This window comes from Orcinus orca, chromosome 3 (assembly GCF_937001465.1).
Source record: "Orcinus orca chromosome 3, mOrcOrc1.1, whole genome shotgun sequence".
Lineage (NCBI taxonomy): Eukaryota > Metazoa > Chordata > Mammalia > Artiodactyla > Delphinidae > Orcinus > Orcinus orca.
In genome coordinates, this window is record NC_064561.1 from 76,060,766 (window position 1) to 76,085,278 (window position 24,513).

A 24,513-nucleotide genomic window follows, 5' to 3' on the forward strand; every position below is an offset into this window, starting at 1 on the left:
CACTACCCACCTTCCATGTGCCCTGAACCAGCCTGTGCCACCACTTTGTATTCTGAACTGGTCTGTGCCCAAGGTGAAGTCATAGGATGTGCTAGAGGAGAAGAGGCTAGTTGATGCTGAGGGCTGGGTACCCCTGCCAGGTGAATATTTACAGACACTCATAGCCGCTTTCTTGGCAACACCAGCACCACTGATTCCCTTGGGTGCTGTCCCCCTCCCCCATGCCCCCTGTGCCCCATGCTGCTGCAACCAAGAGAGCCTCCTGGGGGCATGGAAGGAGGCAGCCATGGCTGGGACCCCAGGGACAGAGAAGGAGAGGAGGTCAGAAGAGGCCAAGGCCCTGTGAAATAATGAGATAAGACCAGACTCCCAGGCCCAGGCTCTGCTCTGCCCCAAGCCAAAGGCCTGGTGGCACAGGCTGGCTCTGAGGTCCATGTCCTCAGAGGACCTGAATTTGCAGCTCTCCACTCCAGTGGCTCCCGGCGGTCTGAAGGGCATCTCACGGTATGTGCAAGCACCCGTGACTGTCTGAGGTTGGCAAGCCTGTACGAATGACACCCTCTGGTTGCTGCCCAGCCAGGAAGGGGCACAGGCTCAGCCTTAGGACTAGAGGAGCTGCAGTCACTTCAGACGCCTCCTTAGGGGTGGACACCTAAATAGAAGCCTGAGGAGGAGTGGGTAGCCAAGCCCTTTTCCCACCACCCTCCAGTGTCCTAGGCAAGTGGGCTTCCTGGAAGAGAACCCAGCCATAGGAGGATGGCAAGTTCATAAGGTGAGGCCAGGAGGGAGCCCACCTGTGGTGTGTGCGTGGTGAAGAGCAAGTGACTGGCCTGACTGGCTGAGCCCTGCTTACGGGCTCTGGTGGCCCCTACCCCCTGCAACCTGCCTGGGCTCTTCTGAGCAGGCCTGAAGATGGTTTTCTGTGGGTTCAGCACTACTGCAGAGGAGAGCATGGGTTTGGGTATGGATGGTACAGTGTAGGCAAGGGTTAGTGTTGCGATGCAACACAAGGCAGTGGTTTGAGAGGCCATAGTCGTCTGGGGCTCAAGTCCTGGCTCCCCTGCTTGCTCACTGTGTCCCTGTGAATGGCAGGTAACTTCTTCAGTGGAGTCTCTATGTCCTCACCTTATAATGAGTATGTGGAGCTGTCATGAGGATCGAGCAGTGCAGTGTGTAGGCATGGGCTCCCACACACTAGCAGTTTAGGAAGTTTAGGCAAGTTCTCTTCTTCCCTCTCCTGGAAACTGTGATACTTTGGTGATGGCCGAAAGCTCTGCACATCTGGGAAACCAGCCTCAGACTTGTGGCACTGACCCTCGTACAAGATTTCATGGGCTCAAGACTTTATTTCCTGAGAGAATATATAGTTTGCTAAGTGCTCCATGGTCTCCCTCAGCTCCAACCTTTGCATATTTGCTTCCCTCTGCTTGGGACACCCTTTCCTCTTTATCCTTCAGTCTCAGCATCAATACCACTTCCTGCCAGAAGCCTGCCCTGACTCTCCGTACCCGAGTTGGGCATCTTCTCTGGTTCCCCATGCACAGCCCAAACGGCACTCACGGCACTGCCCACTGCCTCATGTATTTGCCCCGTAAGATTGTGGGCAGGCCCACATCTGGCTTGTCCCAGTGCCCAGCACTGAGCTAGCTCAGAGCAGAGGCCATATGAGAGTCTGCTAGGTGGATGGGTGGGTGGGTGGATGCCTTGGCCATTCTTGTCTGTGCTCTGTGACAACCCCAGCATTGCAGCCAGTGCCCACTTGCGCCTGTAGCTTAGGGCCTGTGAGCAACTGCCAAGGGCTGGGGACTGGAGGTAGTAAGGCATCCTTCCGGGGTTTTCTCTAAAACTTTTGGGACCACGTACTTGAGCCTTAGAGCTGAGCCAGGACTTCTTGGGCCTTGGCTTCCTAGCCCATGGAGTCAGTTCAGTCCATTAGAGGAAACCTCACTCAGCTCTCAGAGCTCACCCCAGGAGCTGGTGGGCATATCTAGATTTTCCACTATGTAGTGAGTCGTTTATCTGATGGGCCTGGCTGTGACTTAGTCTGCCATTTGCAGCTTAAGGAAGTAAATCTCCTAGGAAAGCCAGCTGGCCTCCTGCCAAGCGTCTTCCCCAGAGCAGTTTTCCTTGGTGAATTCACTGCGGTCCGTAGCCTGCCCTCTGCTGATGCAGAACCTTAATTTGACCAGTATGCCAGGAGTGGTTTGTTCCTGTGGGATGGCCTCAAAACTGATCCCGTTCAAGGAGGCTGCTGGTAAAACTGGATCTCCGCCTCAGGGACTCAGTGAGAATGCTCTGGCTGGCTGGGGGCTCACTTCTCTCATCCAGAGCCTGTAGGTGGTTGATGAGTGGACTCAGACAGCCTGTCGTGCCATCTGTAGAGCATAAACTCCTGTGGGTCCGTACTACCTGGATTCGGCCACCTCTGTCCAGTGGTTATTCCTACCTGGACTGAGCAGCCTCCTTGGTCTGACAGGCATACCTCTAGCCATCTCTTTAGTCCCAGCATGCCTCCACCTATGCTAGATCCAGTATGAGGAGCTTTACATGCCTGAGTGATAATGTCCCCATTTTAAAGATGGGGAAGAAGAGGTCTAAAGAAGTGGGGTGTGCTCGACCTAGCATAGCTCATAAGTGCAGGAGAAGGGACTTGAACTCCGGAGCTTTGCCTGCTTTCTCTACAATGGCTTTGCACAGCCTTGACCTTATTTTTGGTGTGGTGATGTTACAGTTCAGCACAAATGCCACTTATTGGGAGTTCAGCAGACCTCTCTTCTCTCTTCTCAAAATTGCTGTTTGGCTCATATCCCGTGGCTGCAGAGTAGCTGTTGTTGGGTTTCTCATTCTTTCCCAAGAAGGAAAACAACAGCCATGCTCCCAAAGGTTGGGGATGGAAGGCCAGTGACTGTCAGCCTGGAGCCCACACAATCCTCATTGAGCTGGCAGACCTATAGGTGTCATACAGCACTTCTAGCTTTAGGCCCTTCAGGTGGACAGTAGCACCAAGAAGGCCCCAGTGGGGATAAAGTATCCAGCTGGCCCTCCCTGGCTACCTTCCTCAGTCCTAGGCAAAGTGCAGACAGACCCCTGAGCCCTGCTGGTCATGTGTCTGTTCTGCCAACACTACTTCACTTAGCAGCTAACAGGAGGACATGGTAGCACTTGGGGACTTCCCTCTTTGAACCAAATTCAGTCACCAGTGCTTCTCACAGAAAAGCTCCCACTGCCCACCTCAGGGCATCCTCCATGTGCCCCTGTAGGCCCACTGTGTCCACTTGGACTGCAGTGGGTGAGCGTGGCACCCAGACCACCATATGCAATGTCACGAGGGATTCTCGTTACCCCTAGGAGTGCACACAGCACTTTGCTGAGCCCTTTCTCTCCGAGCCTTCATTCCTTTCCCTTCCCACCAGCTTACCTCCTGCTCCCCTCTGGCACCTCCTTTTTCCTCTGGACATTAGCAGATGGGATCCCAGGGAGGACAACACAGGCCTAGTTAATGGTGGGGCTAGCTCTTCTTCTTGGGTCTTGGTCTGTGCAGAGCTGCAGTGCAGTCTGGGGTCAGAGAACAGTGCCCGGACCTCACCCTGGCTGCTCTTGGGATCTCTGCTATTCCTCAGAAAGATGGCCCCAGCATTACCTCTGGTGCTGGCAGGCCTTTGGCTCCAACTTTTCTTCAAGGAGACCCCATGGTGGGCCAGGATGTGGGCCTAAGGGGACTCTGCTGTGTGTCATCCACTGGACCCTTGTCAGGTAGGTCATTGTCCTCAGATCTCGGGGGCAGGAAGTGTCTGTCAGGGCTGTTCTGTGGGCTCTGCCACCTTGCTTTCTCTGGGTCCCTTAGGGTGAGAGCCTGGTGCTGGCAGCTTTGAGGTGGAGTGGAAGGAGTTTGCATCCCTTCACCCCCCGTCGTTCTGGGCACTGTGCTGGGCACACCTGCTGCCCCTCTGTCCAGTCCACGTCGCAGGAGCAAGGATAAGCAAAATTCTATGACCACACAGGAGAGGCAGTACACCCGGGCCCTAGGGCTCAGGAGGTGTTAACTCCAGAGCTGTCAGAGCACGCTCTCTATTCCTGAAAGATGTGGAAGTACGTGTCAGGCAGGGCCCAGGGCCTGAGTGTATGTTTCTCAGGAAAACTGGGCCGGATGTCTGACTGTCAGGTATGACTGCTAAGGGCTCTCTGGCCTGTCACCGGGAAAGGCCCTTCCAGGCACCCAGCTTTCAGGATACACTGTGTTGCACCAGGAGCCTGTGTACCCCAACTCGCTCGAGGCCTGGCCAAGATCAGTGTGTCGCCTGTGACACAAGACAGGTGGGAGGAGAGGCCCAGGACTGCTCCCTTGCCTCCTGTCAGGGCTCCTCCTTCACCTGCCTCTTGTTTCCTGCAGAGTTCATCCTCTCGCTTCTGGAGAAGATGCAGACTCAGGAGATCCTGAGGATGCTGCGGCTGCCCGAGCTAGGCGACTTGGGCCAGTTTTTCCGCAGCCTCTCAGCCACCACCCTCGTGAGTATGGGTGCACTGGCTGCCATCCTCGCCTACTGGTTCACTCACCGGCCAAAGGCCTTGCAACCACCGTGCAATCTCCTGATGCAGTCAGAGGAGGTGGAGGTGAGCAGGGTGTGAGCAATTGGGCTGTGGGAAGTAGTAGGCGGGGGACAGGCATCTTGAAGGAAGAAGCCAAACTTATGGCTTATTTGACCTCAAATGGCCCAGAGAATCTCCGTTTCTCCCGGCAGCCAGCCAGTAAGCCCAGAAGTGGTCCTGGGCAGGCTCTCCTACTAGAGGCTCCTTCTGCCTCTCCCAGTAACTAAAGCCTGGGCAGAGACTGACCTTGGCTTTGCCCTGGGCCTCTGGTTTGCCTGCTTCTTGGGTAGGGGGCCTTGGCTTACGTTGCCTCAGTAGGCGGTCTAAGCATGTGCTCAAGGGGCTGCCAGGTAAATTCCCTCCCAGATTCTCCCTGTGCCCAACCCTGGTCTGGAACTGGGACCCAGAGCTGAGCCCACCCAGGGCCCTGCCCTCCCAGAGCACATGGACTCACAGGTAGAGCCACTGAGGGAAGAAGGGATGGTGGCCCAGCCTGGACAAGGGTGTCCAGGCTCTGTCTAGAAGGACCAGTAAGATTTCTTTCTTAAGTTTATGGAGTTTATTTTGCCTTTTTAAAGAACTTTAATTCCATTTATTTTGAATAGATAATATAGTCACACAGTTCAAAAGCAACCAAAGGACATAGACTGAAAAGCTTCCACCTTCTTCCCCTTGCCTCTAAGTTCTCTTCCCCTGAGAATTGTGTTAGCAGTTGTCAACGAGCAGATGTATAGATGTCTGCCCACCTTTTAAAATGATAACATACCGCATACACTGTGCAGCACCTTGCTTTTGCTCTCGATGGTATGTCGTGTAGGTACCGATCAAAAGCATGACAGAGTTTGGCCTGGTGGGAGAGGGCTCAGGTCAAGATAGGGCTGGGATCTTTAGGGCATTTTTCCAGCAGAGGGAATGATGTGTGCAGAGGTGAGAGTGTGTGATAACACACCTGGTGCCTTTGGGAAATGGCGATTCGTGTGGTGTGGCTGGGAGGTGGAGAGGGGCTGTGGATGCGTCAGTAGCCTGTGGTTACCAGCAGCCGTGGGTTTGCAGGCTGGCCGTGCCTCTTACTAGCCTGATGGTCCTCGGCTGTTTCTTAACTCTCTGAGCCTCAGTTTCCTCATGTGTCAAGTGGGCAATAAAAAGAGTATCTGCTTCCTAAAGTTATGGTAAGGATTTGGTGAGATGATGCAGAGAAAGCACTAAGATGAATTATTTTTGGTAAGCTTACAGTTACAACTCATCTGGAGAGGCCAGCAAGGACAAAGCCCCATTAACTGGGCAGGGACCCTTGGAGATGGACAGCCTGGATTTATTTGAGGCTGTCAGTAGTAGGAGAGACAGGGCCAGTTTTTGCTGTGGCTTTGGCAGGGGCAGGCATGAGGAGGCAACTGGGGCTTCTGGGCTGGAGGTGACAGTGGTCTGGATGGGGTCAGGTTGAACGCCACAGAGTGAGTCGCCTCACGGGTCTGGCTGGGAGGACAGGGCATGGACACAGCTAAGGTCTCCCTTCCTGGGGAGGATGGAACCCTCCCTTGCTTCATCCCCCAGGAGTGTAGGAATCTGGAGTGACTATAGTGAAGGAGGAAAGGAGAGAGTGGTAGGAAATGAGATGAGAGAGGTAAGAGGGACCCAGATCATAGAGGGCCTGGTAGCATTTACTCTGTGTGCTACACGGTAGGAAACAATTCATATCATGTCACTCACCCTGGCTTAAAATCCTTCCCTGCTCCCCGTTGCCCTCAACCTAAAGCTCAGACTCCTCACCTTGATCTGCAGCCTCTCTGGCCTCCTCCATTTACCACTTGGAGTGGCATGAATTGCCTACAGTCTCCCAGGTGCCTCCTGCCCCATGTGTTTGCACTCCCTGTTGCCTCTGGTGAAACCGCCATTCCTTGTTCCTCATTCTTCCCAGTAAACCCTTTTATTTTAAAAAAAAATTTTTTTCTATTTCTTTCCTTATTTAATTAATTAATTTATTTTGGCTGTGTTGGGTCTTTGTTGCTGCGCGCGGGCTTTCTCTAGTTGTGGCGAGCGGGGGCTACTCTTCGTTGCAGTGCAAGGGCTTCTCATTGCGGTGGCTCCTCTTGTTGTGGAGCACAGGCTTCAGTAGTTGTGGCGCATGGGCTCAGTAGTTTTGGCTTGCGGGATCTAGAGCACAGGCTCTGTAGTTGTGGCGCACGGGCTTAGTTGCTCCGCGGCATGTGGGATCTTCCCAGACCAGGGCTCGGACCCGTGTCCCCTGCATTGGCGGGCGGATTCGTAACCACTGCGCCATCAGGGAAGCCCCCTCTTTGTATCCTTCAAAACCCAGCTCAGCGGCCACTCTCTGACATACCTGCCCACTGAGCCCCTTCTGTCGCTGGCACACAGTCTCTTGCTGTCTCGTTTCTGTCCCCCTGAGTGCTAACCAGGTCTGACTGTATCTGTCCCCAGATTCCCACAGAGGTCCTGCATGGGCCTGGTGCTCAGGAAGCACTGGCCAAACAGAACTTTCCACTGCAGAACAGCTGAGTGCTGCCTGTGGTTTTGAGTTTGGCTGTTGGCTCTGTGGCTGTCACATTTTTCCTCAGACCTGATGTTCCAAGAGGGGTAGCGGACCATGGGCCAGCCCAGTGCAGCCCAAATAGTGCTCAGAGAAGAGGTGGAGCCGTGATACTGCGGAGTTCTGGGTTTGGGGAGCCCGAGGAGGGGTGGCATGTGGAAGGGAAAGAGGCAGGAGAAGCCCAGCTCCTTTCCCCCGCCCCCCAGCACAGATGGTGTTTGCTACAGTCCCACTCTGGATCCATACCACTGAGGGCCCGGGCATCTGCTACGCCACTGCCTCCACCGCCTTCTAGGCCTCTTTTCCCAGCCAGTCCTCAAACTCATCACGCTGTTATGTGAATGATGGATGGCAGCCTTCTTAGCTAAAGACAGCTCCCAAATGATTCTTAACCTATGTGCATAGCAGCAACACCTTTGCAGGTTGGTCCTGATGCAGGGGGCAGCCTGACTAGCCAACACTCCCCACTCTGCTGTATGAGTGAACCACGGGTGCGTATGAACAGTAACTGAAGATTCTGGGCATTTAGTTTATGCTGCCTGGTGTGTGGGTGCTGTATGTGTGTATGTGTGTGGGAGACCAGTGTACTGGGCCCCTGGGCATGAGCCACCTGTGTTTGAGTGTGGATGCATACAGGTCCAGTGTGTACAAGCCACGTGTACATGAATGTGTGTGGAGTTTGTGTGTGTACAGCCCAGGTGCATGTAGGCCCTGTGTGTGAGTGCACACAGAGTGTGTCCCAGCTCCAACTATGTGGCCCAGGTGTGTATCCAAGCCATGTACAGCCTGGTGCATGCTGGTGCCCTCTCCTGAAACCCCTGCCTGCCTGCATCAGCCAGCTTCTCTGGCCTGTGCTTGGCTCATAGGACAGTGGTGGGGCCCGGCGATCCGTGATAGGGGATGGCCCTCAACTGCTCACCCACTACTATGACGATGCCAGGACCATGTACGAGGTGTTCCGCCGTGGACTTAGCATCTCAGGTGAGAGGGGCCATGGGGGTGTGGAAGGGCTGTGGCAGGGGTTGAGCAGGTGCAAGGGTGTGGGTGAGCAAGCATGGTTCCAGGGGTATGGCAGGTGAGTCGCACCCAGGTTCAGAGGAGAGAAGCCATTCTTGGCCCTCCTGCCACCCAGACGAGTAGCTGCATTATGAGGCCAAAGGGCTGACCTCAGCTTTATTACAGCCCTGAGAACTGCTGACCTTAAGCTGTCTCTTTGCTCATATTCTATATCTCCTATTTGCAGCCCCTCGTGAGCCTTGAACTCGCAGGCTACTGGCTGGCATGGTTCTGAACCTGAGCCTCCGAGATGTCTGGGTGACCCATGGCGTGGGGTGAAGGGAGTTGTCACAGAGAGGCAAACTGCCACCTCTGGCCAGTGGCCCCCAGGTCTCCATGTCTTCTTGGGGCTGCATCACACAGGTCATTGTGGGAACTAGTGCTGTGTCAGTTCCCATTCCTGGGCCTTCCTGATCTCCCTGGGGAGATGCCATGCTTGTGCACTTTAGGCCTTCTTGGACTTCAGCAGGTTAGACAGACAGCTGGGGAGCAGTTCATTTGGCCCATGGACCGCCTCCCAGGATGGGATATTGATCCAGGTGTCTGATGGGCAGGTTCAGTGGCTCCCACACCCTGCCCTCCTCCCTGGCACAAGGCCTGCTTATCTCTATGTAGGGAATGGACCCTGTCTTGGCTTCAGGAATCCCAAGAAGCCTTATCAGTGGCTGTCCTACCAGGAGGTGAGTAATAGAAGACAGGCCCCACCCTGTCCACCCACACAGACCTGGCACTTGGGTGGGGGGGCTTGTGGGCACCCTGGAGGCTCTCAGAGAGTCACTTTTTTCCTTGCCTGGACTGTCTGCCAAACTCGAGGCAGCAGCCTCTCAGGACTTCCAGCATCACTGAGTAGGGAGTTGGGGAGCTCCATCAGACCTTAGAAATCCCACCTGGGGATCTCCCTTCCCTGCTGAAGAGTCCTTGCTTTCCCATCACTGCCCCATGTTTGTGTGCAGGTGGCCGACAGGGCTGAATTTCTAGGGTCTGGACTTCTCCAGCACAATTGTAAACCGTGTACAGATCAGTTTATCGGCATTTTTGCACAAAATCGACCAGAGGTGAGCACCTGCCTTAACTGGTTTTAGAGGCATCAGTGGAACACAAGCTTGGGTACCGTAGAACAGCCCTGCTCCCGCTGTCTGTAGGGCCTGGGACAAGAGGAAAACTGGAGATTGTTGGTCCATGCCATCCCCCACTCCCTTGGCTCTGTCCCTCATCAGGGCTGGACATTCCAGCCAAGTTCTATCTACACCCTACCTAGCTGTCCAAACAGTGGCTCCCTGAGCCATGGGGGAAGAAGAAAATCTGGGGAAGAAGGCCATGCAAACCCCGGAGGTGGGCCTGGGGTTATTTTGAGTCCCGTAATTCCCTGGGGCAAGCAAGTCTAGAAGAACGTGGGGGAGCAGGCTCAACGGGTCAGCTTTATGGATCCCTTGCCTTGTGCGGAGCGCTCTCGGCACAGGACCCCGATCAGGGAGCCCCGTGCCTAAGGCCTGAGGGCAGTGCAGCCCTGCTGTCTGCTCTGCGCCCCCCCTTCCCCCCAACCTGTGTGTCTCCACAGTGGATCATCGCGGAGCTTGCCTGCTACACATACTCTATGGTGGTGGTCCCGCTCTATGACACCCTGGGCCCAGGGGCAATCCGCTACATCATCGACACAGGTGAGCCCAGCCGCCCACTCCTGCCCCTGGCAGCCAGCCCCACCTCCTCCTCCCAGCCCTTTTCAGCTTATGCTGATTGTTTGACACTAGTAAGTACTTTGCTTCCGCTCTCAGAGAACACTGGGGGCTTCCACTTTGGCCCTTGAGTTGGCTTCCTGAGTCCAGCTGTCCCCAGTTGGACTTCACCCAAAGGCTCCTTCCACAGGGTAGGGCTGCCAAGAAGGAGACTCTGTACCAGCCTCCACGTAGGGCTGCCAACCCTCTGAGTTCACTTCAGCTTGAGGAAGATGCTGTGGGGTGGTAAATATCTCAAACAGACCAGGGACGATGGGGGCTGAGCCTGAAGAAAAGGAATGCTTGGAATCTACCCCGGGAGACTCCCTGGTCTTCTGCCCTTGGCTCCATCCAGGCTCTGTGCACTTTCCTCTGGACACAATACATGTCCCACATGGCCTGTCGTATGTATTTATTTACACACAAGCTTATCATGTGGCACACACAGCCCATGGTTCCACTGCCTGCCATGTGCTGCCCACGGTCACAGCCTGTGCCCGCACAGCCTGACTCTCCTTGGTGGTCCCTGCAGCCGACATCAGCACTGTGATCGTGGATAAACCTCAGAAAGCCGTGGTTCTGCTGGAGCACGTGGAGAGGAAGGAGACACCAGGGCTCAAGCTGATCATCCTCATGGAACCATTTGAGGAAGCTTTGAAAGACAGAGGGCAAGACTGTGGGGTGGTCGTTAAGTCCATGCAGGCTGTGGAGGTGAGGGTCTGCTTCTGGGCTGTTTCCTGGCCACAGCTGGTTGGCCACTGAGCCAGAGCTGCCGGTTATCTGCCCATCTTATGCCCTAGGATGGGTGTCTTGGGCCATTAGGGTGTGTCAGGGTTCAAACAGAGCAGGCTTCACAAGGGCTGGTGGTGGGTAGTGGGGTTGGTACCCACGGGCATCCTCTTTGAGATGGGCTCAGTTATTTGGCACAGTTAGTGACACAGGCACCAACAGGTAGATGGTGGTGCCAGCCTGCCCCAGAGCTATCCCCACAGCCTCCGGAGCCTCCTCATTTCCAGCTAACAGCCAGCCTGTCTGAGCCTGAGGACTGTAGTAAACTTGAGGTCCAGAAGTCTTGGAGAGGTTCTCGCAGTTGTGTCCCAGACCCCCAGCAGCCAGCAGAACCAATTTTCCTTTGCATGGCCTCCGCAGAGACATTAGGCTGGTGGCAGCTTATGGCCTGCTGGAGTGACCCAGGACATCCTCCGGGGCCTCAGGCCTTTTGCTCAGTAGCAGCTGACCCCCACTGTGCCCTCCTGGATCTAGGCCTGTGGGCCCTCCATTTCTCCTCCTGTCTCCCTGTCTGCTCTTAAACGTACCCACAAAGCCATGGAGGGCCTGTGCCCCTCCATGGCTTTAGGGACCACGCCTAAGCTGGCAGCCCCCATCTGCCCCTCCAGCCCTGACCACTTAGTTGCAAGCCCGGGTCACCTAGCCACTGTGTCTTGAGCATGCGTCTAGACGTACCGTGGGCCCCTCAGGCTGTCTCCCCCTTGTGCATGTGCACAGTGCTTAGCCTCTTCCTGGGCCCCAGGCCGCTGTCTGGGATGCATGGGTGGCCAAGGCCTGGATGTGTATCTGAGGAGAGACCGCTGAGGTGGTGTCTCTGCACGGGCCACATCTGGGCAGGGAGTCTGGGACTCTGGGCTTGCTGCGGGAACAGGGCATACTGTGCAGAGTTTATTTTGATTGATTAGAACTCTCGAGCATTTAAAAACAGTGTTTTCCTCTTCCAGGACTGTGGCCAGCGGAATCACCACGTTCCTGTGGTAAGCTCATCTGCCAGCAGGTTTTGACTGAGCACTATGGTGTCCAGGGCACGTCCTCACAGACTCCCTCGCTGTGCACAAGGCTCAGTAGAGGGGCCAGAGTAGTAGCTCTGTGTTAATAAGCAACTCAGGAAATGTCCCCTTGGGGCACCCAGGACGACCTGGAACGGGAGTCAGACATTGGGAGGGAGATAAAAGGGCCACCAATCCTGGACACCCTTGGGTCTCCAGTAACTTTTTCTTTGGGAGGTCTTATGTTTTCCCTTTCGATGTAGCATTCTCTCCCGAGGATGGGATGGACAGGAGCAGCAACAGACTCGGAAGTGGACCCCTTGTAACATCTGCTGTCTTTGTTCATCTTTGCTCTCTGAACTTTTCTGTGTGTCGGCCCCGAGTGATCCTCCCTGGGCTCGAGTCACCAGGGAGGGTCACAGCCCCTGGGAGGATCTTGTAGGGGCTGTGAGCTTTCTAACCAGGCCTCTTGCCTCCAGCTCCCTCTGCAGCTCAGCTCTTCCCGCTCTCACCAGCCTGTGAGCTTTCTCACACACAGGCCTCAGCAGGTCAATCCCTGCTTCCCAGGGCCCTTCACCATGAGTAGCCCCTGGTGTGTCCCCACCTCTACACACTGTGCCCCAGCCTTAGAGACCTGCTCTCTGGCCCCGCAGCATGCTGTCTCTTGTGCCTCTGACAGTGCCCAGGCTGGTTCCTCTCCCAGAATGCCCACCGTCACTTCATCTGGAGAGATCTTGCTTGTCCTTCAGTCTCAACTCATGTCACCTCCTCCGGGAAGCCATCCTCTACATGCAAGTGGTCATGGTGGGCTCCTCCTGGTGACCCCAGGACTATGTGCACAGTGCCAGGGCAAGGGCCTGATGCAGAGCAATCTTAGTGACAGAGTGGGCAGCTCAGTTCTTGGGTTACATTTTCCGTTCCCAAGCCTAAACCCGGACACTTGGGAGAAAGTGGGAAGGAAGGAGGAAGTGGGTCACATTCCCTAGAACGGTGAGATCTTTGATAGAGGCCTAGGTATGGCCACTGCAACCCAATCCCATTAGAATTCAGCTCAGCCTCAAGTAGGCGAGGCAGCAGGAGCAGATGTGAGGTTGGTGGGACAGATCGACGTCCATGTCCGGTTAGGTTTCCTTGGTTTTTCTTCCTCTTTCCTGGGGACTCGCCTGCTCACCTTTCCAATGACAGCATGCAGGGCCATGCACATGTGCCGACACATGCCTGCACCCTCACACAGTGCACACACGGGGGTGTGCTCAGAGGGGCTGGCTGGTGGAGGAGCCCAGGCTGGGCACACTGGGTCTCTTTAACACACTCCTCTTCTCACCTCTGCAGCCCCCGAAACCCAGTGACCTCTCCATTGTGTGTTTCACAAGTGGCACGACAGGTAAGCAGAGGCTCCTAGCCCACCAGCCAGGGCCACCTGCACCCTTCCCTGGCAGCTTTGGCAGAGTGACTGAGACGTCTCCGGCACCCTCTGTGGGATGGGCTGAGCCTTGTCCTGTGCCTGGCTCCAGACACTGGGTCCTTCCTGCTGCTCCCAGTGGCCAACGCGAGGCAACGTGGGGCAGCTGGAAGTGAATGGACGGTGTGGACTGGGGGTGTCTGGGGTGGGGTGGGTGCTACAGACTTCCTGACGCTGGGGCCAGAGGTGGGCTGGGCAGCTGGGTCACGTCATTACTCTGAGGAGGGGCTCTCACTCCTCAGCTTTCCTGCCCCTGCCTGGACTTTGTGTCAGGGACTGGGGAAGGAGTGTGGGATTTGGTGTCTGAGAGCCTGGTTTTAAGTCCCACCTCCACCACTTGCCGGGGGGCCATGAGCCAGTCCCTTAACCCCCACCACCACTGTCCCCAGTTTCTTTCTTTCTTTCTTTTTTTAATATTTATTTATTTGGCTGTGCCGGATCTTAGTTGCGGCACACAGGATCTTCAGTTGCAGCATGAGGGATCTAGTTCACTGACCAGGGATAGAACCCAGGCCCCCATGCATTGGAGCACGGAGTCTTAACTGCTGGACCACCAGAGAAGTCCCTGTCCCCAGTTTCTTACCTGGGTGGTTAAAGGTGCCAAGTTGGAGGTGGGAAAGTGTGTGAAAGGGCAGTGCAGATGATCTGGGGCAAGATCATCTGCACAGATGATCTATGCCGTGGGCAAGGCTGTCAGGGAGAGAAAATGATGCAGTCCATGCCCAGTGCTGACAGAGGAACACGTGCATCAGTGTCAGTGTGAACAGCCAAGGAAGGCTTCCTGGGGGAGGCAGAACGCACCTGAGGACCACGGCTACAGGCACAGTACTTTGCAGCCTGCAGTGGCCCGTTCACCCTATCACTGTGTCACTGGGGCCTCAGCACGACCTGTGAGGCAGGTGGGGTGGAGACTATCCAAGGGGGCACCAACAGCAATTGGAGGCAGAGGCTTGTGTCCTGTTCTCCCATTTCACAGCCCAGTGCTCTCCCCACTGCTGCCTCTTCATCTCATCTGATGACTCGGGAAGTCACTTGCCCTCGGCCTGAAGGGGCAAGAAGGTTCCAGCCTGTTTTCCAGACCTAGGGCTGGCCTACCTTGATGATAGCTCTTGATGGGCAGTGACCTGGAGTTCCCCACGCCTTCCACAGATGGAGCCTCCAAGGCAGTTGGCAGATCCTTGACCAGCCCCGCAGGCAGGATAATCCTTGTGGGTAGATCACGATAAACATGATGTTATTGAATCAGAGTGGGTTTTTGCCATTAACTCAAGTGGGTCTGAGAATTTCCACCTGACTGCTAAACCCTGTCAGGAGAGAAATAACACAGCCTTTGCTTTCCAGGAGCTGACATCCAGAGCCAGCCCAGAATTCAAAATTGCCCTTCAGGTTTTTGTTGCTTTTTGTCAAGATTTTCACAATGTGAAATTTTGGTGACATGTCCCTCCACCCTGGGTTTGGGGGCAGGTCACTACTGCGGCCTTTAGCTTTGGACCCTTGCTGTTCAAGAGTGCCCCCTGGCTTTTTTTTTTTTTTTTAAACATCTTTATTGGAGTATAATTGCTTTACAATGGTGTGTTAGTTTCTGCTTTATAACAAAGTGAATTAGTTATACATCTGTTCCTACATCTCTTCCCTCCTGCGTCTCCCTCCCTCCCACCCTCCCTTTCCCACCCATCCAGGTGGTCACAAAGCACCGAGCTGATCTCCCTGTGCTATGCGGCTGCTTCCCGCTAGCTATCTATTTTACGTTTGGTAGTGTATATATGTCCATGCCTCTCTCACTTTGGCACAGCTTACCCTTCCCCATCCCCATATCCTCAAGTCCATTCTTTAGTAGGTCTGTGACTTTATTCCCGTCTTACCCCTAGGTTCTTCATGACCTTTTTTTTTTTTTTTAGATTCCATATATATGTGTTAGCATACGGTATTTGTCTATCTCTTTCTGACTTACTTCACTCTGTATGACAGACTCTAGGTCCATCCCCCTCACTCCAAATAACTCAATTTCGTTTCTTTTTATGGCTGAGTAATATTCCATTGTATATAGATGCCACATCTTCTGAGTCAGTTAGTCACAGCTGCTGCCCCTGGATCTGGAAAAGAACTTGATGATGCAGAAATGTGTTGTTGCCTAGCTGCAGAGGGCAGGCCTCATGTCCAGTGCTTTTTCAGACCATGGAGTCTCAATTGGAAGCTGAACCATCCTGCCCAGGCTCTATATGGTGGAAGCAGAATGTATGGAAGCTAGAAAACAGGTTGTGATTCGGTGCCCAAACCTCTCACTCCAGCGGTGTGGCTGGTGCCAGGGCAGAGCTGGGGGAGTGAGCAGGCCTCTTACCTGACGTTACCCTGCTTGGCTGCACGTGTGGATTTCCTTGGCATTAGCCTAAGCCTGTGCTGTGCCTCTGGTAGCCATCCTCTTGTCCAGCACATCACAGCTGTGGATACAGCTTACCTTCCATGATAAGTGTCCTGGCCTCAGCTTCATCAAGAGCCACATCGTTCTTTCAATGAGGAAAGATGGAAAATATGATCTGAATCTGACATTTGAATCATGATTCTGGTGGGATCATTCTGGGAAGATTTTTCTCTTGATGTGTGATGGAAACATCTGTGGAAATTCCCAGAATAGGCCAGTGCTTTGGAGCCACTAGTTAGGCCAAGAAGGCCCTGGAGGAGGTGAGAGCTTGGGGTTTGTCTGTACTCAGGGATGGCTAATGGGTGGGTGTGTGGTTGGTTGTTCGTTTCAGAATAACCATCAGCTGGACTGAAATCAAGCTGCCCTCTCCAAATAAAAGATAATTTGTGGGTATAACGTAGCCCAGTCTGGGGACTTGGGCCCCACGAATGATAGTTCAGGTGTATCTTTATGCGTTCATGTGCTACCCTCCCTTCCTAGAGAAGAAAATACAGTGGTCTTTTATTTTATTATTTATTTATTATTTATTTACTTATTTTATATATTTTTGGCTGCATTGGGTCTTAGTTGAGGCATGCGGGATCTTCACTGAGGCATGCGGGATCTTTCGTTGTGGTGCGCAGTCTCCTCTTTAGTTGTGGCATGCGGGTTTTCTCTTCTCTAGCTGTGGCGCACAGGCTCCAGGGCACGTGGGCTTAGTTGCCCTGTGGCATGTGGGATTTAACCCACGTCCCCTGCATTGTAAGGCAGATTCTTTACCACTGGACCACCAGGGAAGTCCCTACAGTGGTCTTTTAAAACATATCCTTCTTAGTCTATGGGTTTTTAGCATTCTTTTTCTAATTTATGTAGATTCATTCATTCAGCTCATTTATTGAGCATCCACTATGCATCAGACCTAGTGTTGGAGGCTGAGGACACAGGGATGGACAAGACACGACCCTGCCCTCATGAGCACACAGCTCATGTCATGAGGCAGTTCACTGCCTCGAGGGTCTGCATCTCAAGGGTACATGGAGTGCTAGGCCACCCAGAGGTCAGGACAGCGGGACAGAAAGGATTTCAAATCTAAGCAGAGTCTTGAAGGATTGGCAGCTGGAGGAGAAGAGGAGGAAGGGCATTCTCAGCAAAGGGAACAGCATGTGCAGAGGACCAGCGGCAAGAAAGAAAATGTTTCTTTGAGGGAGAGTCGACTGAGGAAAAGAGAGGTCTGGTTGCAGGGCCTGGGAATCCTGACAGGAGAGGAATGATGGGGGTAGGAGTTCCAAATAAAGACTGAGCAGGAGCAGCCAGAGAGGCTAGGGGAGAATAGAACCTGTCAGCATTGTCGATGGCTAAGCTGTACCCATAGGATGCTGCCACAAAAACACCTGCTGGTGCTCCTGAGACAGGGGAGGTTGGAAGCAGAAACTGATTATGGTGGACTGAGGAGTGGATGGGAGGTAAGGATGTCAACTCAGCAAGTGTGGACAATTCTTTTTTTTTTTTTTTTTTTTTGGCGATACGCGGTCCTCTCACTGTTGTGGCCTCTCCCGTTGCGGAGCACGGGCTCTGGACGTGCAGGCTCAGCGGCCATGGCTCATGGGCCCAGCCGCTCCGCGGCACGTGGGATCTTCCCAGACCGGGGCACAAACCCGCGTCCCCTGCATCGGCAGGCAGACTCTCAACCACTGCGCCACCAGGGAAGCCTGACAATTCTTTTAAGAAGCTTGGCTGTGTCACCAAAAGGCATGCTCCATAATGTTCCCAGCAACACGATTTGAAAAGTCAAAGTCTGGAAACAACTCAAATGACCCTTCAGCAATAGAATGGTATATCTACAAATAGAAAATTATATACCTTAATGTTGAGCAAAAGAAAAAAGGCACAAAATATTGTATGATTTTTTTTTATAACAAAGTGAATCAGTTATACATATACATATGTTCCCATATCTTTTCCCTCTTGCGTCTCCCTCCCTCCCACCCTCCCTATCCCACCTGTGGTCACAAAGCACCGAGCTGATCTCCCTGTGCTATACAGCTGCTTCCCACTAGCTATCGGTTTTACATTTGGTAGTGTATATATGTCCATGCCACTCTCTCACTTTGTCCCAGCTTACCCTTACCCTTCCCCGTGTCCTCAAGTCCATTCTCTAGTAGGTTTGTGTCTTTTTTTCTGTGCTGCCGCTAGGTTCTTCATGACATATATATATTTTTTTTTTTTTAGATTCCATATATATGTGTTAGCATACGGTATTTGTCTTTCTCTTTCGGACTTACTTCACTCTGTTTGACAGACTCTAGGTCCATCCACCTCACTCCAAATAACTCAATTTTGTTTCTTTTTATGGCTGGGTAATATTCCATTGTATGTATGTGCCACATCTTCTTTATCCATTCATCTGTCGATGGACACTTAATGTTGCTTCCATGTCCTGGTTACTGTAAATAGTGCTTCAGTGAACATTGTGGTACATGACTCTTTTTGAATTATGGTTTGCTCAGGGTATATGCCCAGGAGTGGGATTGATGGGTCATATGGTAGTGCTATTTTTAGTTTTTTAAGGAACCTCCATACTCTTCTCCATAGTGGCTGTATCAATTTATGTTCCCACCAACAGTGCAAGAGGGTTCCCTTTTCTCCACACCCTCTCCAGCATTTATTGTTTGTAGGTTTCTTGATGATGGCCATTCTGACTGGTGTGAGGTGATAGCTCATTGTAGTTTTGATTTGCATTTTTCTAATGATTAATGATGTTGAGCACTCTTTCATATGTTTGTTGGCATTCTGTATATCTTCTTTGGAGAAATGTCTATTTAGGTCTTCTGCCCATTTTTGGATTGGGTTGTTTGTTTTTTTGATATTGAGCTGCGTGCACTGCTTGTGAATTTTGGAGATTAATCCTTTGTCTGTTGCTTCATTTGCAAATATTTTCTCCCATTCTGAGAATTGTCTTTTTGTCTTGTTTATGGTGTCCTTTGCTGTGCAAAAGCTTTGAAGTTTCATTAGGTCCCATTTGTGTATTTTTGTTTTGATTTCCATTTCTCTGGGAGGTGGGTCAAAAAGGATCTTGCTGTGATGTATGTCATAGAGTGTTCTGCCTATGTTTTCCTCTAAGAGTTTGATAGTGTCTGGCCTTACATTTAGGTCTTTATTCCATTTGGAGTTTATTTTTGTGTATGGTGTTAGGGAGAGTTCTAGTTTCATTCTTTTACATGTAGCTGTCCAGTTTTCCCAGCACCACTTATTGAAGAGGCTGTCTTTTCTCCACTGTGTATTCTTGCCTCCTTTATCAAAGATAAGGTGACCATATGTGCGTGGGTTTATCTCTGGGCTTTCTATCCTGTTCCATTGATCTATATTTCTGTTTTTGTGCCAGTACCATACTGTCTTGATTACTGTAGCTTTGTAGTATAGTCTGAAGTCAGGGAGCCTGACTCCTCCAGCTCTGTTTTTCTTTCTTCAAGATTGCGTTGGCTATTTGGGGTCTTTTGTGTTTCCGTACAAATTGTGAAATTCTTTGTTCTAGTTCTGTGAAAATGCCAGTGGTAGTTTGATAGGGATTGCATTGAGTCTGTAGATTGCTTTGGGTAGTATAGTCATTTTCACAATGTTGATTCTTCCAATCCAAGTACATGGTATATCTCTCCATCTATTTGTATCATCTAATTTTTTCCTCAGTGTCTTATAGTTTTCTGCATACAGGTCCTTTTTCTCCTTAGGTAGGTTTATTCCTAGGTATTTTATTCTTTTTGTTGCAATGGTAAATGGGAGTGTTCCTTAGTTTCAGTTTCAGATTTTTTGTTGTTAGTGTAGATGAATGCAAGACATCTCTGTGTATTAATTTTGTATCCTGCTCCTTTACCACATTCATTGATTAGCTCTAGTAGTTTTCTGGTAGTGTCTTTAGGATTCTCTGTGTATAGTATCATGTCATCTGCAAACAGTGACAGCTTTACTTCTTTTCTGATTTGTGTTCCTTTTATTTCTTTTTCTTTTCTGATTGCTGTGGCTAAACCTTCCAAAACTATGTTGAATAATAGTGGTGAGAGTGGGCAGCCTTGTCTTGTTCCTGATCTTAGTGGACATGGTTTCAGTTTTTCACCATTGAGGATGATGTTGACCATGGGTTTGTCATATATGGCCTTTATTATGTTGAGGTAGGTTCCCTCTATGCCTGCTTTCTGGAGGGTTTTTATCGTAAGTGGATGTTGAATTTTGTCGAAAGATTTTTCTGCATCTATTGAGAGGATCATATGGTTTTTATTCTTCAATTTGTTAATATGGGGTATCACATTGATTGATTTGCATATATTGAAGAATCTTTGAATTTCTGGGATAAACCCCACTTGATCATGGTGTATGATCCTTTTAATGTGCTGTTGGATTCTGTTTCCTAGTATTTTGTTGAGGATTTTTGCATCTATGTTCATCAGTGATACTGGCCTGTAGTTTTCTTTCTTTGTGACATTTTTTAAAAAATTAATTTATATATTTTTTATTTTTGGCTGCATTGGGTCTTTGTTGCTGTGTGCAGGCTTTTTCTAGTTGCGGCAAGTGGGGGCTACTCTTCGCTGCAGTGCACGGGCTTCTCATTGTGGTGGCTTCTCTTGCTGTGAGGCACGGGATCTAGGTGCCCAGGCTTCAGTAGTTGTGGCACACGGGCTTAGGTTCTCCATGGCATGTGGGATCTTCCCGGACCAGAACTTGAACCCGTGTCCCCTGCATTAGCAGGCGGATTCTTAACCACTGTGCCACCAGGGAAGCCCCCCTTTGTGACATCTTTGTCTGGTTTTGGTATCAGGGTGATGGTGGCCTCGTAGAATGAGTTTGGGAGTGTTCCTCCCTCTGCTATATTTTGGAAGAGTTTAAGAAGGATAGGTGTTAGCTCTTCTCTAAATGTTTGATAGAATTTGCTTATGAGGCCATCTGGTCCTGGGCTTTTGTTTGTTGGAAGACTTTTAATCACAGTTTCAATTTCCGTGCTTGTGATTGGTCTGTTTATATTTTCTAGTTTTCCTGGTTCAGTCTTGGAAGGTTGTGCTTTTCTAAGAATTTGCCCATTTCTTCCAGGTTGTCCATTTTATTGGCATAGAGTTACTCGTAGTAATCTCTCCTGATCCTTTGTAGTTTTGTAGTGTCAGTTGTTACTTCTCCTTTTTCATTTCTAATTCTATGATTTGAGTCTTCTCCCTTTTCTTCTTGGTGAGTGTGGCTAATGGTTTATCAATTTAGTTTATCTTCTCAAAGAACCAGCATTTAGTTTTATTGATCTTTGCTATTGTTTCCTTCAAGATTCCTTTTTAACACACCATTCCCACCACCACCTATTGTTCCTTCTGCAGACTCCATATCCAGTTTCTGGGATTTATTGGTTTTTTTGCAGCCACGGCCTTCTTCACCTTTCTTTTTGGGACCCCTCCCTCCCAACCCCCCAGCCCGGGAACATGATTGGGCTTTTGAAGCAATCTCATTAGTGGCTGAGTTAGCTTGGGTTTCAGATTGGAGATGGGAGAGAGGACCCCTCATTTCTCCCCTTTTGATGGGCTATAGCACTCAGCATAGCTCTCTCGCCAAAGAAATCCTTCTCACAAATTCTTCCTCATTCATTCATATTCTCTCTCCCCCACCCCCACCCCTTTCTTATGGAGGTGAAATTCATATAGCATAAAATTAACCATTTTAAAGTGAAAAATTCAGTGGCATTGACTATAATACTCTCTTAACCTCAACTCAGCCCTTTTTTTAACCTCTTTCTGGGTGAGGGTTGCAAAGTTAACATTTTGGTTTATTTGATATTTCTTGGGTAAATTCTGCACATGGTCTAGCCCCTCACTTTTGGAGTTTCACAGCTGTTGTATCTTCTGCCTCAGTGGAAACTTCTAATTTAATGTCTTTTGTACATGGCTGTGTCCTTAGACCTTATAGAGCCCTATGAGGTGGGTGTCATTGTCCCTATTTTATAGGTTAGGAAACAGAGAGGAAAAATGACTTGCCAGTGTTACACTGCCAAGGAGGGGCAAGGCCAGGATTTGAGCCTGCTCAGGTCTGTCCAGCAGCAGTGGCAGTGCTGTATCCACGTTGACATGAAATGGTGGCCAACAGCCTCCCTCCACAGCCTGCTGTGCCTTCTGTCCCCACCTGGTCTCTGTCCTCTGAGCCATCCTAGCAGCCCTGGGCTTCCTCATGAGCAGCAGTGAAAGGTCGTGTCAAGACAAAGCAAGAATATCCATGTCCCATCTCTGTCAGTGAGCAGGCAGGAGGGCTGCCCCAGCAGTCTGGACCTCCGGCCTGGCCTGAGCTGGGGCCTTTCCAGGTGCTGGATGCAGCGAGGAAGTCCTCTGCCAGCACAATTGACTGCTGGATTCTGGACACTAGAACTACTCAGGCCCAGAGAGTGGCATAGTTTACTGGGTATATGTGTAAGGAGACTGGAGGCCAAGAGCCTGTGCTCCTTGAGGAAGGCAGAAGGGAAGGTGCAGGCCAACCCATCAGTCCTGAGGCACTCCTTGAGGCGCTTGAGGTGACTCCAAGCTGTGTCACCTGCCTTCTGGTCTCAAGCACCTGGGAGCCTCAAGATGGGCTTCAAGTGTCTACAGAATGAAGGTCCCTGACACAGCATTCATCTGCCTGGGACTCTGAAGGCGGCTGTGGACGAAGGCCAGAGGTTTGCATGGACAGCTCTGGGTGTCTGGGACTGGTGACTCCGGTGCTGTTCTCAAGGAGTGGCCCTTGAGCTTCCCACTAATTCTCCTTCTTGCTCTCTCCTTTCAGGGAACCCAAAAGGTGCGATGCTCACCCATGGGAACGTGGTGGCTGATTTCTCAGGCTTTCTGAAAGTGACAGAGGTGAATAAAGTAGACTCACCAATGCAGGTGTCTCTCAAGGACACTCTCGAGCCTCAGAGGTTTTTTGGGTTTTCTTTTTTTTTCCCTGATACAATCTGGGCTGCCTTTCACAGGCAGGAGTTTCTGTTCTCATTAGAGCAACCTCACATTCACAGATACTTTTAACCCCAAACACTGAAATGATCCATACCTGGTAAATATTCAGTTGATTTCTGAGAGTGCTCAGATCCCAGAAAGAAAAACGTGGAAACCTATCTTTCATTTTTAACTTCAAATATTAAGATACCTGTGGTTTTACGTATACCTTTATTTAAAAGTAATCCTTAATAACTTGTTTTTCCAAGTAGGTCAGGGTTTAATTCAGTCATTTTGTGTTTAAGGACTACTAGAGTCTGAGAAACAATGGCAACTGCTAATTTATAAAACTGTACTTAAAAAAGGTAAATCTAAAATCAAAAAAGCTTGATAACTTGGCCTGACAAAAACATGTTAGCACTTTTTAACCGGCTAAGAAAGAAGGACCTTTTTCCACAAGTGGTGAGTATCTGAATGTCCTACACTTTCCTAAAGGAGAAAGGAATGTACCTTTTCCTATATAAATTAAGCTTTTTCTCTACTGTGGAGAAAATCGCTATCCACATTTATGCCAGATGGCATTATGGAGCATATGCCCATTTGTTATATATTTTGGTGGAAAACCGTGAGACACTGTTGGTAGCTGAGCCCAGACCAGAAGCCATGAGCAAGGTCCCCTGGGCTTGTCCAAACTCGTCCAAAAGCCAGCCCAGGAGACTGAAGACCTCTGTAAAAGGGCGGAGGGCAGGGAACTCAGCCAAGGAGAGCTCATCCCTGAATGGGGCCCCCTGGCCAGGGCAGCCCCTGTCCCTGAGGTCAGACCCATCCTGGAGAGTGGGGTCCCTCTTGGCCATCCGCTTTAAGGCCATGTTCCCAGGCTGTAGCTTACGAGGCCTGGTTCCACCCACCACACCTCTGTCCGGGGCACGTACCCCAGCCCCAGTAGGCATAGACCTAGGGTTCTCTTGGCCCCTTTCTCTCGAAGGAGGACCAGAAAGTGCCAACAGGCTGAGACCCTCTGAATCGCTGTCCGGGTGGCCCAGGAAAGCTGGTGAAGTGGGGCCTGAGGCAGATCCTGCAGCTGTGGGGAGGGAGAGGCGTGCCGGTCTGGCGCGAAGACTGAACGAGGTGCAGGCCCTCCCGGAGGAGACTTCCCTGCGGAGCTCGACTCTGCTGGTTTATGTGTGCTTCAGTTGGCTCATTGCTTCTGCAGATAACCTAGACCGACTGGCGCTTCTACCTAACACTCCGCTTCCTACACTGCCCTGTCTCTCTGTCTCTCTCTCTCTTTTCTTTCTGCGCCTCCCATCTTCCTCTCTCTCCTCTCTCTCTCACTTTTCTCTCGCTGTCATCTCACCTCTCTCTCTGTCCCCCCTTCCCCACTGCCCTTCCCCTCTTCATGTTTGCCCCTCCAGGTCATTTTCTCTTTATTGTTTTATGACTCTCTTGTCGTCTTCCTGTCAGTGTTTCTTTCCTTTCTGTCTCCCATGCCCGGCACCTGCAGAAAGTGATCTTTCCGAGACAGGACGATGTGCTCATCTCCTTCCTGCCTCTGGCTCACATGTTTGAGAGAGTCATCCAGGTAAGACGCCCGCCTGACTGACCGGGCCTTGCCTGGGCTCCTTCTGTTTTCTTACAGAGTCAGTGGGCTCCCACTTGTGCGGATGTGCACATTTCCTATTTGCCTTTAGCACACATGTTTGAGCGAATGGTGCAGGTAAGGCCCTGGCTTCAGGGAGGCACAGTCTGAGCCCAGAACCCAGAACCCTAGCAGGGTGTCACACTTGTCACTGGCAGCTTGAAGTAGAACTAAACTGGCCTGTCCTCGGAAGGTGCCACAGGGGTCAGAGGGGTCAGAGGACCTTGGACCCCCTGATCTGTCCCTCCTGTGAGCACTGCTCCAGGGAGGACCCAGGCCTGCTTGTCTTGCTGTGGACACACCTTGGCTGAGAAAGGCCCCAGCTGCTCAGAGAGCATTGCAGCTCTGCACAAGTGCTTTACCATTCAAGCTCTGTACAGTATGGCTCCATTTATGGCCCAAACACCTAT

The 24,513-nt window shown here is 51.3% G+C and overlaps 1 protein-coding gene across 13 annotated transcripts in view; it reads left to right on the top strand.

Moving 5' to 3' along the window:
* The window catches only part of ACSL6 (acyl-CoA synthetase long chain family member 6), a 291,721-nt gene that overhangs the window by 241,418 nt on the left and 25,790 nt on the right, over positions 1-24,513 (top strand). For 6 of the 13 annotated variants that reach the window (XM_033405860.2, XM_049707236.1, XM_049707238.1 and 3 more), the window contains 10 exons: positions 4,391-4,611; positions 7,999-8,113; positions 8,804-8,868; positions 9,142-9,243; positions 9,747-9,846; positions 10,433-10,611; positions 11,634-11,666; positions 13,011-13,062; positions 22,316-22,389; positions 23,969-24,046. In XM_033405860.2, coding sequence (XP_033261751.1) covers positions 4,391-4,611; positions 7,999-8,113; positions 8,804-8,868; positions 9,142-9,243; positions 9,747-9,846; positions 10,433-10,611; positions 11,634-11,666; positions 13,011-13,062; positions 22,316-22,389; positions 23,969-24,046 — 1,019 coding nt within the window. Of the gene's footprint in view, positions 1-1,781; positions 3,754-4,390; positions 4,612-7,998; positions 8,114-8,742; positions 8,869-9,141; positions 9,244-9,746; positions 9,847-10,432; positions 10,612-11,633; positions 11,667-13,010; positions 13,063-22,315; positions 22,390-23,968; positions 24,047-24,103; positions 24,182-24,513 lie in introns of those variants that run through there. The other 7 variants (XM_049707240.1, XM_049707241.1, XM_049707242.1 and 4 more) reach the window with 5 other exon arrangements.